General features: G+C 41.4%; 1 protein-coding gene across 1 annotated transcript in view; it reads right to left on the reverse strand.

The window, feature by feature from the left end:
* LOC117819034 (whirlin-like) overlaps positions 1–16662 on the reverse strand; it is a 171686-nt gene that overhangs the window by 35818 nt on the left and 119206 nt on the right. Inside the window, exons 7-8 of the mRNA XM_034692232.1 lie at positions 4299–4484; positions 994–1185 (exon numbers count right to left, since the gene is read on the reverse strand). Coding sequence (XP_034548123.1) covers positions 994–1185; positions 4299–4484 — 378 coding nt within the window. The remainder of the gene's footprint in view (positions 1–993; positions 1186–4298; positions 4485–16662) is intronic.

Below are 16662 nucleotides of genomic sequence, written 5' to 3' on the forward strand. Positions count from 1 at the left end.
TCCAACCTCTTTGCATGCTGCACCTCACCAAGTGCTGCTTAAATAGAAAAAGTGGTCGAGCATTCCCTAATTTGCTCTTTAGACCATGCTTTAATAAGCCTGCTTAATATATCTAGATACATCCTGACGAAGCTCAACGGTTTCCTCTCCAAACTTGTGGAAAGCAGCAGCTGGTCTGAGGCCCTGTGTAGTGGAATAAAGTAGTAAGTCGATGTTTAATGCAGTCTATGTTAGAAGCAGTAGAGTCGCCCCCTGCTGCCTATCACAATAGATGAAGGTTTAAAGCGTTTCTTTATTGGCTTCACCTTTTTGGGGCCCTGTGGTTATTTCCACTGATTGAATGCAGTGTATGCCCCAGAGTGACACGTCAGCTCCCAAAGTTTCCAAGGTTAAACCGACAGAAAACAATCTTCCAGACTTTTGGACTAAAAGGGAACTTTTAATTGAACTTCCTGTGCAGCACCTTGACTGATGATGTTTTACAAGTACAAGAACACAGGTTTATAAAACCTTTTTAGTTCAACTGCTTTGCTGAGTTGTGATTGTGTAATAAATTAAGACTGTTTCTCAAATGAAACACGGGCTGCTTTTTCACCTTTTATCCAATTATGTCAGTCAGTCGACTATCGAGAGGTTCAGACTATTTTGTTTAACACTGATTAAATTAACACACAGCTCTTTGTGCTGCCAGCTTGCAGAGTTTAGATTGTGGTGAATCATTTTGAATCAATATTTGTCGTGGGATGATTTGCTGAACAGCCACATGACAAGGAACAGGGTTGTCTGTTGTTTAAAACAACCTTGCAAAGTTTAAAATCGGAGCACGAGTCCCTGTCAATGCTTATCTCACTCCACTACAACTTCATTATTTGATACACATCTTTGAATAAGGTCACATTAAAGAGGTAGAGTGGGCGAGTTCAGAAGAATTACCACTCATAACGCTCTTACACTGAACATCACATTAAGAGGAAAAGTACTTAAGGGATCTACCGCAGAGGGGAGGCCATGTCCTGGATCATGGACCACAGGGGCTGCGTTGGTAAAGTGGGCCTGTGGATGCATGACTCCAATCCCTCCGTGCCAGGCTTGGTGGGCCTCCCTCTCTCTGTGCAGCACCAGCCGGTCGTACAGCTCCAGATCCTGCGGGGCCACCATACTCCTCACTTCGGCAAACATGGACAACTGCACGGAGGGAGAGGAGGACACAAGACCGATACATGTTAGATTTAACAATGATGATACTTTATCCAGAGAGCGCTTTCAACCAAAGTGCTTTACATAGAGTATAAAAAAGGAATATCAATTATACAAACTTAAATCACCGTGTATGAACACAACACACCACACGACAGGACATCAGAGACATACACAAACAACCTCATGAGCCTCAAGGCTGATTTATACTTCCACATTGAATCGACGGTGTAGCCTACACCAGGGGTCCCCGTAGCTCCCGTATCTACACAGAGGCCTACACACGTAGCTGATGTGCACCTCCTCCAAAATGTAACTACCCGGAGAATCAACGCGGACCGCAAGCCCTGTGATTGGTCCGCTCGGCGGCATCGTGTTGCCTACATTTACAGAACTCAGAGCCCGAACAGTGTATTTAATCTCCTCCTCTCTATTCTTCCCTTTAATCATGTCTGCATGATCAACAGCAACATGTATCAGCTGTAGATTAACATAACACACTCTGAATCGCTGTGGAAAAGTAAACAGAGATCGTAGCGGGGCCGGAAGCAGGAGGCAGGCGACCGGCTATCAGAGAGACCACACTGCCCTCAAGTGTTTCGGCAGAGAATTGCTACGTGACACGGACACATAGACGCAGAAGTATGTAGTGCTCGTGTCAGCGTCAGCCACTGCTGCGTAGGGGAGAAACAGAAGTATAAATCAGCCTTCAGCAGATGTTTGTCTAACATGAGTCTGGTCCTGCTGGAGGTTTCTGCCTGTTAAAATGGGACTGGATCTTATCCTGTCTTGATGTTGGGTCTTAGTTAAAAATGCAACATAGACTACAGTCTAGACCTGCTCTGTTTGGGAAGCGTCTTGAGATAATGTTTGTTGGGATTTGGCGCTGTATAAATACAGATTGATTTGATTAATCGATTGATTGGTTGAATGTATTTGCAGATCATAAACATGGCTTAAATTGGGCGCACACTCGTGCAGGGATGGCATGAAGAATTTCTGTTAATGTTTCCTTTATAAGAAACGCTGCCAATAAATGTATTTCAAGAGAATTAATGTGCAGGAGTTTGCTTGTACCCTTTCTTACGAAACAGGTGTATAAAGTATTTTTCTATGTGCCAACAAAGGAGAACATGTGCTACATTTAAATGCAAAGAAAGCTATCAGCAATCTGTTGAAGAGAAATATCCAATTATAATCAAGAACTAGGTCGGCAACTGGGGTGGCCAGTTAGACTTCAAGGGGGGCCCACCTCTCTGGACAAGACCCCCGTGATTCTGACAGAGACGATACATGCCATTGACGGTGCTGTGTTTCTGTCATACACATGCTGTTGTCCAGGAGAGAGCTCAAAAAGTAATTCAAACAACTTACGGGACAAAAACTAAATCTTAAGATCAGCTCACTGTCTGAGTGTCCAATCATGTATTACCTGTTTCATCTTAACGCACATTTCTTGAATCATCCCGTAAACAAGAACTGCTGCTCTCACTTTTTTACAGTTCTCTGATTATTACTTTTTCACCATCTATAGCACCTTGAATAGGCACACTTGTCTGGCTTGACAAACTTTCACCTGCTCCTTCCTATGTGTTAAAGGTGACAGATCATGCAAAATGGACTTTTTAATGGTTCTCTAACTGAAATATGTGTCCCTGGCATGTCTACAAACCCCCCGAGAATGAAAAAAATCCATCCTGCCCCTGTTCTGATTCTCTACGTTTTTGTTACGTAACAACAATATCCGGTCTGTCACGTAGTCAGAGCTCGGAGCTTGTTCAGCCCATAGACTGTATAAAATAATACTGAATCCCCCCTCCGTTTTTCATTACCTGCACAAATGTGTGCTAACAAGGAGCTTAGGAGGGAGGCATGCTAGTTGTAGGCTGTCTTAATAAACACAAAGGTCGGTTTTACTCCCCACGTCTGCAGATTTGAAGATCTAGTGGATGATTTTTATTTGTCATGGATAAGTGCTAGCGCTAATTAGCATAGCCACATAGCTACATCTTATTAGCTGTAGCTGTGTACCAAGACACACGTCGACTAACTGACAAATAAAACAACAAGAAATACAAAATCTGTGACCAATCCTTCAGAAAGGTCCTGCTGCCTTTATGGTAGAGGTCGGTTTTACTCCCCACGTCTGCAGATTTGAAGATCTAGTGGATGATTTTTATTTATCATGGATAAGTGCTAGCGCTAGTTAGCATAGCCACAATCCTTCAGAAAGGTCCTGCTACAGGCACCTCTCCGTCAGGATCAGATTCTGGATCAGATTCAGAGGGTTGAAGTAACGCGGGTCTGTGAGCAGCCGTGTATATTCAGCCAACATGTAAACATTAGATCAACGTGCTGGACAGCCGAGGCACATCCACTTCCTGAGGGGGCGTGGTCAGAGAGAAAACAGAGTGTTCTGAGGAGGACTGAAGAAGAGGGCTTTTCAGGCATGCCAAAATCTGATTTCAAAGTGGTTTTTTTGAGCATAAACTTTAAAGACATGTTTTGGGGACCTCTTAGACCAATATATATTGATGAAAAAAGCGTGATGTCACCTTTAAAGATACACCCAGGTGTAACACAAAATTACCTAGAGACTACAGAGCTGCAGCAGATCCTGATTACAAAGTTTAATTCTGCAGAACATCTTTGACTGCCCCATCTTTTATGATTCATTGCAAACTCTACTCTACTCGACTTGAATGAGAGCTTCCAAATCCTGGTTGATTTATTAACAAACCTGTACTCATGGCGGGTTTCCTGTAGCTATGTTTTTTTTTAAGTTGGACATAAATCAGGATGATAATAATGAACTATAATAAAATAAACCATGTTTGTGTAAATGTTTTTTATTTGTATCTATTTTGTAGTTTGACCCATGTTCCATCTGTTAACATGGAGGAGGCGGGCTCTTAAGACCAATAATAGAGCCAGTCAGCAGGGGGAGCTCTTACAGTTGTGGCTTCACTCAGAACAGCTGTTGTTTGTTTTTATACAGTTAATAAATGTTATCTTTTCTTTGTTAATCTTGTACGGCTGTTGATAAGCCCTGAAACTGCCTCAGTCGAAAAGGAGCATATGAGGATCTGCAGCTGCCGTACCTTCGCGTGTGTGTTGAAGAGCTCAAACAGAGCCATGATCAGCGGCTCCACTCCAATGTGTCCGTCCTGGTACTCTTGCAAGTAGTACGCCATAGTCTGCCTCTCCGGCTCTGTCAGCAGCATGTAGGCCTGCTGCTCCAAGGACACCTGAGCACCCGGGGGGCCCACACCTCTGTACCCTGCAGGCTGTGGAGAAAAACACATGAGCATAAGAAGAGTTATCTCGCTGCCCAAGCCGAGTAGTATGCAGATTGAAAGTCTTCAGATGTGTTCAAACCCTCACCCCCCCACATCATGTACACACATGGCTGCGTCTGCCTTATCACACTCAGGGGAAGACACACTTCAAAGCTGCAGGGCGGTTCACAGTCAGAACTTATTTGCCTTTAAGTCTCCATCATTGTTATCTTCATGAGCAGCTCGCCTTCTGGAAACAGCTTCTCTCTGTGTGTGGAGACTGAGTGAGTTTCAGCGAGCTCCTGTGGCTTCGTGACGACTGTGAAAACCTTTGTATTAAATAAGGAGAGAAAATGGGACCCTGCAAGCTGCTGGGAGAGATTTTACCCTCCCACAAAGATTTACCCATGTAGGAGCAAAAAAAACAAATTGTTCATAAGACGGTGGGGAACGGAAATAGAAGGGTGACTGTGCTGACGCGCTTCAGATGATGAAACCCAAGTCACACACATCATAATAAATAAAACTGCAAAAGGCCATTAATGAAAAAGCTTTTCTCTGCATTAAAATACAGAAAGAGGACGGAAAAAGAAAAGATGAAGGCAATGCAGGGATGAAGAGGAGCTCTCTGTGTAATTTGTTGAATTGGAAAATCAATATTTGAATAAGGAATTTGTCCTTCAGCCTCTTCCTGTCAGGTTTAAGGAGTGACTCTTTGTGCACTGACATTATGGAGGAGGAACCTTTAAAGCTCAGGGTTAGAGGGAATAAACACTCTGATGAGAGAGGGAGAGAAAGAGGCCAAGAGCTGGAGCAAAACTCAGTGAAGTCTATCAAAAGTAGACAGGTCATTTCATTTCAGACAGTCTCATTGAAAACATCAAGAGCAGTGAAAGCAGTTGTTGTAAAGCCAGTAAACAGGAGGATGATACTCTACCTCTTGTCTCCAGCCTGTGTGTTCTCTTTGACATCATTTATCCATCATGACCTTTATGCATGCAATCCAATCAGCTGCATTACGTTAGCGTAACCAAGGCTGCATTCAGCGTCTGCTCTCATCAATAGAAACAGGGTCAGACTCAGACTTCTGCCTGTAACAAGCTCTCCAGATTCAAAGGAAGTAGATTGTTGTGAAAGGAACGAGTTAGTGTTTATGCTCTCTGATTGTCCCTCCATGTTTTCAAATCAGTGTTTTTCACTCAGCCAGGAAGCAGAGCCAGCAAATACTTTATCACTATAGTGTGTGTTTGGTTGCTATTTTTTTTTGTATTGTTTATTATTTCAAAAATCGTCGGCTGCGCTCTCCCCTCCCTGGATGAACTTTATATTGCACGGTGCCTCAAGAAAGTGAGAAACATCCTCAGGGACCAAACACAGGTAGGAGATACAGGACATTAAAGACAAGGACAAACAGGCTGAAAAACTGTTTTTATCCCAAAGCAATAAGTGCACTCAATGCTAAATAATGCAATATAAAATGGGACTGTGCAATCTTCCTATTCACTCAATGCCTGCCTGTTGAATGCTGGATGTGTCTTGTGTTTTTATTTATTTCTATTTATTTATGTTTGTCCACTGTTTTTATGATTTTTTATTTTTCTGTGACTACTGTTCTTTTATGCACCTTTTGCACTGAAAGGCAGGGGCGCCGCCAGGGATTTGGGCCCCATGAAAAAATATCACATTGGACCTCACCAGAGGCCACAAGACCCCTGTGCAACTGCTGTAACCACATCTCCAGGATCCAATTGACCCAGACGTGCCATTAAAACAGACTAAATCACTCAATGCTTCAACCTGCCCAGCACCCAAAACAGACTATAGGCTGTATCTTATGTAGTTTAGCTATAGCTTTGTTTTTATAGGCTTTTGTAATAGTACAGATAGAGAGAGAAAAAAAGAGATTCCCACAGACCCCCTTCAATAATGCTAATTGACATGCTACGTTGCTAACCTTCTTGTTCATTGGGTTGTGGGGAGTTGTGTGGAGACAGTGTACCTGCTGACATATCAGCTACTGAGTCTGGTAGGGAGGGCGGGAAAACCCATTTAGTATAATTAGCTAAAGCGTGGTTCATCTCATTGTGGACATCAAACTAGCAAACAGGTTGATTTTAACCACTCAAAGACTATACCAACCTTTCCTGGGTGACATACTGTCGCCCTTTCTTCTCTCTCTCCTTTCTTTCCCTCCTTTTCTGGGACCAAGACTTTGTCTTTCCAGACATTTTAGCTGCCTTTAGCGCACTCTGTGTACTGTAAAACTAGTTCTGTATGACTGCACGGCAGAGCTGATTAGCGCGACTCAGGCTGGGCTGGACCGTTTTTTTAATTACCTCATTTTGAACAAAAAAATAATTAATTATGATTTTTTTTTTATTATTATTATTATTTTCGGCCCCCCTGTCAGTCATGGGCCCTTAGAATCCTCCTAACTTTTCCCCCCTATACGGCGCCACTGCTGAAAGGGGTTGCACCTCAATTTCGTTGTACAATGTACAATGACAATAAAGATATATTCCATTCTATTCTATTCTATTATTTGTAAATACTGTGGAGGCAGCTAAATCTGTGCAGCATCAATGTCCATGACAGGTTCGCCTACAAAGACTATGACGGGGACGGTACAGTGTGGCCAAGTGGCAACCTCCGGCCACGCGATTTGAAGCCAATCAGAAGTGTTTAAAACTGCAGTTCATCAAGTGTCAGCTTGAGGCTGGATCCCGAAGTACCGGAGAGCACATAGACACCAATTCAAAAAAGCCGATCTTTACAGCAGAAATAAACATGTTTACAGCCTGGTGCAAAAAAGTACAGAGTGTAGTTTGAATAGCTCATTTCTTGATCGGCACACACTGTACAGGGGTCAATTTTTTCAGAACTCAGCAGTTTCGGAAGATATTAAGATAACTAGTTTTCCATTATGAGAGGCACAGCTTACTTGATTGACAGGCAAGAACACTGTAGCTGTTGGCGAGGAGGCTCAAAGCCTGCCTCTTTACGTCACACTTGCTCGACAGCAGTTAGGTTGAGTTAAACATTTCCAATATGGCTGCCGCCGCCGATAGGCCTCAAAACAGTGCTTCAGAAACAGATGGTTGCCGTCACGGATACTATGTCCATTATTTATGCAGTCTATGGGTGCGACACAGGGATTCACCCCCACAGATCACTAAAGCTCTTTAACAAATACTAATGACTTCCAGGTTGTTGTGACATTACTGAGAGGATGAAAGATGTCAACAAGTGAGCAAGTATTCAGTGTCCAGATTTAAGGCCTGTAGCAGCTCATCATGAAGGCACAGTGACAAATATTTCTGTCCTCACATGACATGTGGATTCCCCACATGTCGTTTGGCTTTCATTTGGCAGTGCAGCTCCACTTGTGGGCCCATCTTATGGATAGAAGCTCCGTGGAGCCTGTTAGCTGATGGTCAGCCAAAGATGTTCCACAATCATCATTATATAATCAGGACACCAGCAGCCCTGTTTGTACCATGGGATTATGCAAACACTGTTCCAGTGCCTTGTTTTTGTTTTGTTAGGAGATAAAAAGATCAAAGTTGCTGCATTAGGGGTGCCGGTAGTTGAATTCTGCATGTCATCCCACACTCTGTCTTCCCAGAATTTCACTCTATCCACCATCCAGTCCTCTGAATAATGGAATTAAAAGCCCAAAGAGGGTCTTTAAATAGAAAAGGCTGCATTACAATGTATGTTTAATGACATAAAAAGGCATTCGTACAGAGATAGAGTGTTCAGAGTGGAGACAGAGGCAGTGTCGTGCAAAGCTAAATAGCTTATTCTATGTCAAAGGAGTCCAGTAGCTATGCAGAGTCATCTTTGAGGTGTTTTAAGTTTATAAAGGCAACCTTACCAAAATAAAATTTTAATCTCTGAGGGGATTCTTTCTGTAATGTTGTTGTTCTGAGTATTAGACTCACTTAATACATTTTTTATTCATCTAAAAACTAAGCTGCATCTTATACACCGCTGCAAACTGCAGAGAGGAGTTTTATATTGTGATGTGAATTTTACCAGGAAGATGGTGCTCCAAAAAGCAAGCAAGTATATACTACTTTGATTGTTTTACTAGTATAGTTTGATTGGAAAGAGGGTGCTAGAAAGAGCTACACATCTGCACAGAGGCTGCACATTGCTGAACACAATGTCTATCGTCCTGCAGGAGTTCAGTCTAAACCTTCTTCCTTCTGGAGGATTGCATCGTATATGTTAGAGCAACTGACTGCATATTATGGATTTTTCAGTAAACAACAATCTGAGCCAGTCAGTAAAACAAACAATAATAGTGGACATACTTTCATGAGTTTCTTTTGTTTAGTTTTTCTTTTCCTTTTTTTTTTATTGTCATTGATTTCCTGTTTTCTTTTCTAGATGTACCTTGTTGTGTTTCAGTCTTGTTTCCTCTCTGTCTCAATTCTGTGTTTGTTATAAGTTAACCATGTGTCTTCATCTAGGTGTTAGTGATCCATGCCTTGTGTTTTTAGTTAAGTCTATAGTGTTTCCTGTTTTATTTTGAAGTTCTTGCCTCCTGAGTATCTGATCTAGTTTTACTTCCTGCCCTCATGTTTCCTTCCAGTTTCATTGCACCCTCATAAGTTCCACCTGTGGCTTGTTGTCTCACCCTTGTCTGATTGCCCTGTCAGTATGTAGTCTCTATGGCTGTTTTCGAAACCACCTACTTTACTAGTAGTACGTACTGATATGTCCAAAATTCAGTATGTAGTATGTGAACAAGAGCAACATCTGCAGTATGCCCAAACTACCTATATGTCGTACTGATTCGGGAAAAGTTCTCAGCATGCAGCGGACCAGTTTCCCTCACAAGCCCTGTGCTTTGTGGAAAACAGTACGTGAGGGAGACTGGTTTTGGCATACTGCAGATTTTGCTCTTATTCACACACTAAAAACTGAATGTTGGCCATATCAGTACAGCTAGCTAAGTAGGTGGTTTTGAAAACACCCTTTGTCTTATCTTACCTGAGTGTTGCTGTGTCTTCCTGTGTCCCAGTGCTCTTTTTATTTTTGCCATGGATTTGTATTAAGTAAGTTTTGTTTTATCTCCAGTTGATTTTTGTTCATTAAATCAGTTCTATTTTAGTCTTCACTTTCGGTCCTCCTCTTTTTGTTTCCCTGACATCCTTTGATCGTAACAATTTGACATTTGGGATTACATTGCAGCCCAGAACTGCTGACTGAAGCACATTCTGTATTTTCCTGTCAAAATGAATTTGACCAAAGTGAGCAAAAATAGGCCCAAGGTTGAACAAACAGAGCAATACAGGTGAACACTATAAGTTTAAAAAGGACAAGTTTGACTCTGATGGAGCACGTTCCATATTAGCCCCACGAGAACCTTTAATGGGGGCCAGAGGGCTTTAATTTTGCAGTTGATGGGGTACATACATACGATATACAGAGGGCAGGGGGGTCAATAAGCACCCATAAAACAGCTAAATTTCCCCCTCGGGACGTTCTCACATCAATCAGGCCATGTTTGTTCACCTTCACTACTTCTCTTGTTCTCAGTCTCCAGTTCTTTATCAGCTATATGTGATATTATAATGATATGTGATATTTTTTGTTTTGGACAGGGTTGGCTTGTGAAGTGTGCATTTGTATTAAAAACAGAAAGAGAAAAAAATATCTGCTGACCTCTAAATGTTGTCCCTTCAGCAGTCACGTTCCAACCAATCACATCGCTGAAGCTGGAGTCTTAATTAATACACAGCACACTGCCTCCACTAACAAGCTGCTGTAAGATAACCCTCCATGTTTGAGTCACCACGAAACAAGCCCTGAATACTACACATCCTGTCCCACAGAACCCACTCCCACAGCAGCATCCTTCATACAGTCTTCTTAAATTCATTAATGGTTACCCAGCGGCTGCTCAAGCGCTTGTTGGACATGCATTAAATCAACATGGCCACCCATCCGTTGTTAAATTACAGAACTCATTAGGCCCGGGCTGCCTGGGGCACAACCATTTCTGAAGGGGAGCTGCCTCATCACAGCAGAGCCTTTGATGCACACTGTTGTCTTTGTGCACATATTAGCTTAGCTGTTTACAGTGTCAATGAGGATGGTTTAACAAAGGGGACAGCAGGGGGAGGGAAGGGGGGAGTAAAAGGGTTTAATAATAAAGAGTGCAAAGAATTACCATAACAGTTACATCAGAGTGTTAAATATTCATAGAGATGGCACCAACACTACATCATGTCCATCCACTTTAGCTCTGTTGTTTTATACTTCCTGTTGAAGACTTGATGCAAAACACATCAAAGTTTGTTATAAAGGTGGACATGAAAATGAAGGACGTTTACCTCCTTACAAGAGAGTGCCTTGTAATTTTCTTGCTTCTCTTTGATTGCATGTATCCTGATCCCGATTTTTGCACTCTTTACTCCTTTGTTAGTTCTAAAATTATAAACTTCAACTCCTTGCAATGGGAACATCAAAGCTAACACAGAAATGTCAAAAAACGCAGTACGGTGAGCGTCCACTTGGGGCTGGCCCCAAAGGTGAGTCAATCCCCACAGAGCTCCATGTTAAATGATTCAGCCTATGGTTAAAGCTCCTGTAAGGAACTGTCTGTTTGTGTTGATTTTGGCGCCCCCTGTGGACAAAGTGTTACATTTCATCTCTTTGCTGATTTTCTCTTGTACATGTAAAGTAAAGTTTCAGTCTTTCAGTGACTTTGTAGCAGTCAAATGCATCATTCATCACGGGCATGGCTAAAAATAGAAAAAGGAAGGTGTTTTTTTTCCCCACCATGCTGTAAACTGACTCATTTGACATAACACAGTTAAAAGTGTGTTTGAAAACACATTATCTGAAAAGAAAAATAAGACTTAGAGGAAAGAGGAACGGAAATGTCTCCTCATCTTATTTAATTAATTTCACACCCATGCCAAGAGTTTTGGGAGAGTATAAAATCTACCCTCAGTATTTTGACATCAACAGATGGCAGTATGTGTCATCACATGTCTGTGTACTCAATCTGTCCTTGTCTTATATCACGGCCTTCACATTTAAAGTCAGAGAAAACTAAAACTGACACGAAAGCTAATCTAAAGTTAAGCATTTACTAGAATAAGAACAAAGGGCGCTGTTGGCCTACAGATCCAGCTGCACCTGCAGATGGTGCAGCTTCACATTAGTGAATATTCAGTATGCTTCATTAATACTGAAGTTAATCAAATTATTTTTTTTACATTGGAACGTTTCATTAATGTATGGCATATTTACATCAGGTTAAAGCAATGCCCACTTTTGGTTGACTTAAAGCCTTTAACGTAACTTTTTGTTAAAGGTGACATATAATGCAAAATCGACTTTTTAATGGTTCTCTACCTGAAATATGTGTCCCTGGCATGTCTACAAACCCCCTGAAAATGAAAAGAATCCATTCTGCCCCTGTTCTGATTTCTCCACCTTTCTGTAAATGTGTGCTGAAACCAGCCGTTTCAGTTTTCAGTGTTTTTCATACGTCACAACGCCATCCGGTCTGTGACGTAAGTCAGAGCTCGAAGCTTGTTCAGCCCATAGACTGTATAAAATACAACTCAACTCCTCCTCTGTTTTTCATTACCTGCACAGATGTGTGCTAACAAGGAGCTCAGGAGGGAGGCATGCTAGTTGTAGGCTGTCTTAATAAACACAAAGGTCGGTTTTACTCCCCACGTCTGCAGATTTGAAGATCTAGTGGAGGATTTTTATTTTTCATGGAAAAGTGCTAGCGCTAGTTAGCATAGCCACATAGCTACATGTTCGTAGCTGTGTACTAAGACACACGTCGACATGCTGACAAATAAAACAACAAGAAACACTAAATCTGTGACTAATCAATCAGAAAGGTCCTGCTGCAGGCGCCTCTCTGTCAGGATCAGATTCTGGATCAAGTTCTAAGGGTTGAAGTAACGCGGGTCTGTGAGCAGCCGTGTATATTCAGCCAACATGTAAACATTAGATCAACGTGCTGGGCAGCTGAGGCCACATCCACTTCCTGAGGGGGCGTGGTCAGAGAGCTCATTGTCATTTAAAGGCACAGACACAGAAAACAGCCTGTTCTGAGCAGGGCTGAAAAAGAGGGGTTTACAGGCAGACCAAAATCTGATTTCAAAGTGTTTTTTTGAGCAATAAACTTTAAAGACATGTTTTGGGGACCTCTTAGACCAATATATTTTGATGAAAAAGAGCATACTATGTTACCTTTCAGGCTTAAAGAGGGCTAGACTATCCAGGCTACCCTGTTGGTAATCTGCTTACTATTGACAAGAACCTCATACAACCCCACAAAAAAAACAGTCTCTTTAAAGACGTAGTGTTATGCTTATCCTTGGGTTTTTAAATTGTCCTTCTGTGTCCTCCATAACAGATTTACATGATTTACAGCTCAAATAACTCTTCATTTATCTCAGTGTTATTTCTGCTTCAGTCTCAACCTACTCTCTTTAAGGCTCCTCTTCTACGAGCCCAATTTCTTCCAATTAGCTATCTCTCCAGTAGCCTCCTCTACTGTTGCAACAACACAAAGTCTTTGTCATTAAGTTAACCAGTGTTTCTCTATTTGAGATGACAAATTATGAAGTACAGGGGTATGTTTTGGACCCTGAATCTGATCCCAAACGTTTGGCAAGGGAACAACAGGAAAATCCCAGAGAGAAGGATTTTTCTTTGGTAGGTGTTAAATTTATCACGCTCTTTGAAGGAGATCCACCAATCAGTGATGTCCTGGTTTAAGCAAATCTTGCGTGGCTTTTGTGACCTTTTGAACAAGCGGTCAGGTGTGTCATCCTGGGATTACTCCAACACACATTTACCTCACTATCTGAAACTTTGCAAACTTTTTAACTTGATATTTGTCTTTGGAGTAATATTTGTCATTACTCCAAAATAAAAGTCAAATGACTACAAGTTGTTTCTATGTATTACCCTTGTTTAGCTATGCTTTTGTGATGTTGTGCTCCAACCTGTGCTTTGCAATTATTCTGTTACGATCATAAGCATTTTTTCTCCTTTTTGTCTGCACTGAGGAGTGGAGTCTGCATCTGGGTCCTGTGTGATAAGGCAGAACTTGGTATTGGTTCTTTAAAAGTCACTACAAAGCTATTTATCTGCTTCAAAGTTTAACACAAAATAGTTTTGCTAATGCTGAGTCAGAATGTAAGAGGGGAAGAGATGTGAATGAAGCACCACACAAGTTCTTGTTTTACTTCCTCTTTACAGACCATAAGTTGATAAAAAGTCTTAGTTTGCAGTCCCTAAAGCCTGCGTACAAACATCCTACTACAGAGTTTGTAGTGCTCAAACAGATTTATGTTTGGCCTTATAAAACCAATATTGAGACACTGTGGTGGATAGACCCAACAACAAACAAGCTGAGCAGAATGAGCTCAGTCTAAAACGTGACATAAATTCACAACATAAAATGCAAATATCTGCACAAAGGTGGACTGACAGCTCATGTTTACAAAAGAAGTGAGGCAGCAGCCTCACAGAAAGAAGATAAAAAACAAATTAATCTTTTAAGCAGGGTGAAATCCAGAGATCCTGGTCCATAAAAACACCTCTCCAGGTATTTGCGCAAAGTGACCACAGGAAAAGGGGGTTTAGCTCAGTTTGACTGACTGCAGGAGAGGCAGGTAGCTGGGCCCTGTCAACAATTCAGACATACACTTAGCAGAGAGTAAGAAGCTTCATAATTCTCATGTCAGGTCTTGTCCATCACATCTCTACACGCAGTGGGAATAATTTTAAAAAGACAGGCTGCAATTTTGAAAGCAATATCTCTTTGTCAGGTTGATGTTTGCCAGTAAAAAGATAACGTTAAAATTCAACAAAATATCAAACCATGTTTAAAATGTATCTAACTCTACTTTACACTGTGGCTAGACATCAAATTGATAAGCCATCACTACTGGGCTTTCATCTGTATGTCTGAATGCAAGCTGTCCAGAGAAGTCAACCTTCTTTATACCTTTATCATTTATTACTTTCCAGAACACTATGCTCCCAGCATGGTCCTCGTACACTCAAAAAAACCAACATGGGTGTCTGTTTTATCAACATAAGTATGACATATAGCTTCTATTATATTAATTCATGTTTAGTGGTTAAACATTTCTAATTCATGTAGTTTTAACATGAAATGCAAAATTTTTAAAACTACAAGATCGCTATATGTCCACACAACCTAAAGGGTTTAGGTAGGAATCCCATCTGCAGTACCTCTCCAGAGCAGAAGGTGGCAGTAACGTGCGATATCTACGGTGGAGAAATGTCTTAATCAGTAAGAACTTATTTTAAAGGTTACCAAGTCAAGATCCATATTTTTTGTTTGTCATTGTTTGCCTTCTCTGGGGTTAGAGTTCTATTCCAACAAACCCAGTCTGTTTGTGGTCTTTTTCCAAACTTGACACCAACTGGAGGTAAACTAAGTCGGCATGTTTAAACTGCTAAATGTAAACCGTCTTGATATGTCAAAAATGTCTTATTTTCTCAATAATTACTATTTGAGAGTTTATTTTCACATGATAAAAAGTTTGGTCTCACAGTTCAAATCATTTCTGATGATTGAACATACGGGCTGCACGGTGGTGCAGTAGGTAGCGCTGTTGCCTCAAAGTTAGAAGGTTCCAGGTTTGAGTCAGGTGCCTTTCTGTGTGGAGTTTGCATGCTTCCCTTGTGCATGCATGGGTTCTCTCCGGGTACTCCGGTTTCCTCCCACATTAAAAAAAACATGCTCACCAGGTTAATTGGTCTCTGTAAACTGCCCATAGGTGTGTGTGTGCATGAATAGTTGTCTGCCTCCTGCCCGAAGTCAGCTCCCCATAACCCCAAACGGGATAAGCAGTCAAGATAATGAATGGATTGAACTTACTTTAGTTTTGTTCAGTCAGCATGATTAATAAGTGTTATTGTACCATTTAAAACTAAGTTGGACCCAAACATTGCAAATGAGTAATGGTAACGTCAATACTTTATGTTCACTCAACATATTTACAATTAGTTGGTTCAACAAAATTGTGTCTTGCTAAATGAAAACATTTTAATGAGGTGGAAATTCTTTCCATAATTTTATTACGTTCACCCAACAAATTATTTCTTTGAGTGTACCTACAGTCTCAAAAAGTAGTAGGGGAGGTCGAGCCTTCAGTTATCAGGCCCCTATCCTTTGGAATCATCTACCAGTCAGAGTCTGGGAAGCAAACGCCCTCTCTACTATTCAGAGTTCCTTTTTGGTAAAGCTTAAGGTAGTAAGGATTGGCTCAGGCTTGGACCTGCTCTTAGTTACGCTGCTATAGGCTTAGACTGCCTGCAGGATCAGATACACTGGGATCCTGTCTTGACCTCTCTCTCCTCTGTCTGTCTGCATGTCACTAACTCTGAATCTCCATGTGTGAAATGAGTGAGGATGCTTTCCTAATTTGTTGTGTTTTTGAATATGTATCCTAGGTAAGGCAAGGCAAGGCAACTGTATTTGTATAGCGCAGGGGTGTCAAACGTGCGGCCCGTGGGCCAAAACCGGCCCGCCAGAGGACCCAATCTGGCCCGCATAACGACTTTGCAAGGTGAAAAAATTAAAGAGAAGACACTAACTGCAATTTTTCAATAAAAGTAACTACTGTTTCAGATTTGCCCTCTGTTATGATGTTATGTTATGATTTTACTGGTCCGGCCCACTTCAGATCAACTTGGGCTGTATGTGGCCCCTGAACTGAAATGAGTTTAACGCCCCTGGTATAGCGCATTTCATACACAAGGGCAACTCAATGCTTTACATTAAAGCATTAAAAGCATTGGAAACATTCAGACAAGCATAAAAGAACACAATTAAAAATGACAAATATAATAAACCAGAAAAGAAAAGGAAAATTAGAAATATGTTAAAAATAAAATTAGGTTAAAGTGAGTTAGAATAAGCTAAGATAGGAAGGCAGTGGCAAATAAAAAAGTCTTAATCTTTGATTAAAAAGAGGTGAGAGTTGGAGCGGACCTGCAGCTTTCAGGGAGTGTGTTCCAGATATGTGGTGCATAATGACTAAACGCTGCTTCACCATGTTTCGTTCTGACTCTTGGAACTGAAAGCAGACCAGTACCTGAGGACCTCAGAGGTCGAGGTGGTTCATAAAGTAGTAGCAGATCAGCCTAAACCATTCAG

This window comes from Notolabrus celidotus, chromosome 9, assembly GCF_009762535.1.
Source record: "Notolabrus celidotus isolate fNotCel1 chromosome 9, fNotCel1.pri, whole genome shotgun sequence".
Classification (NCBI taxonomy): domain Eukaryota; kingdom Metazoa; phylum Chordata; class Actinopteri; order Labriformes; family Labridae; genus Notolabrus; species Notolabrus celidotus.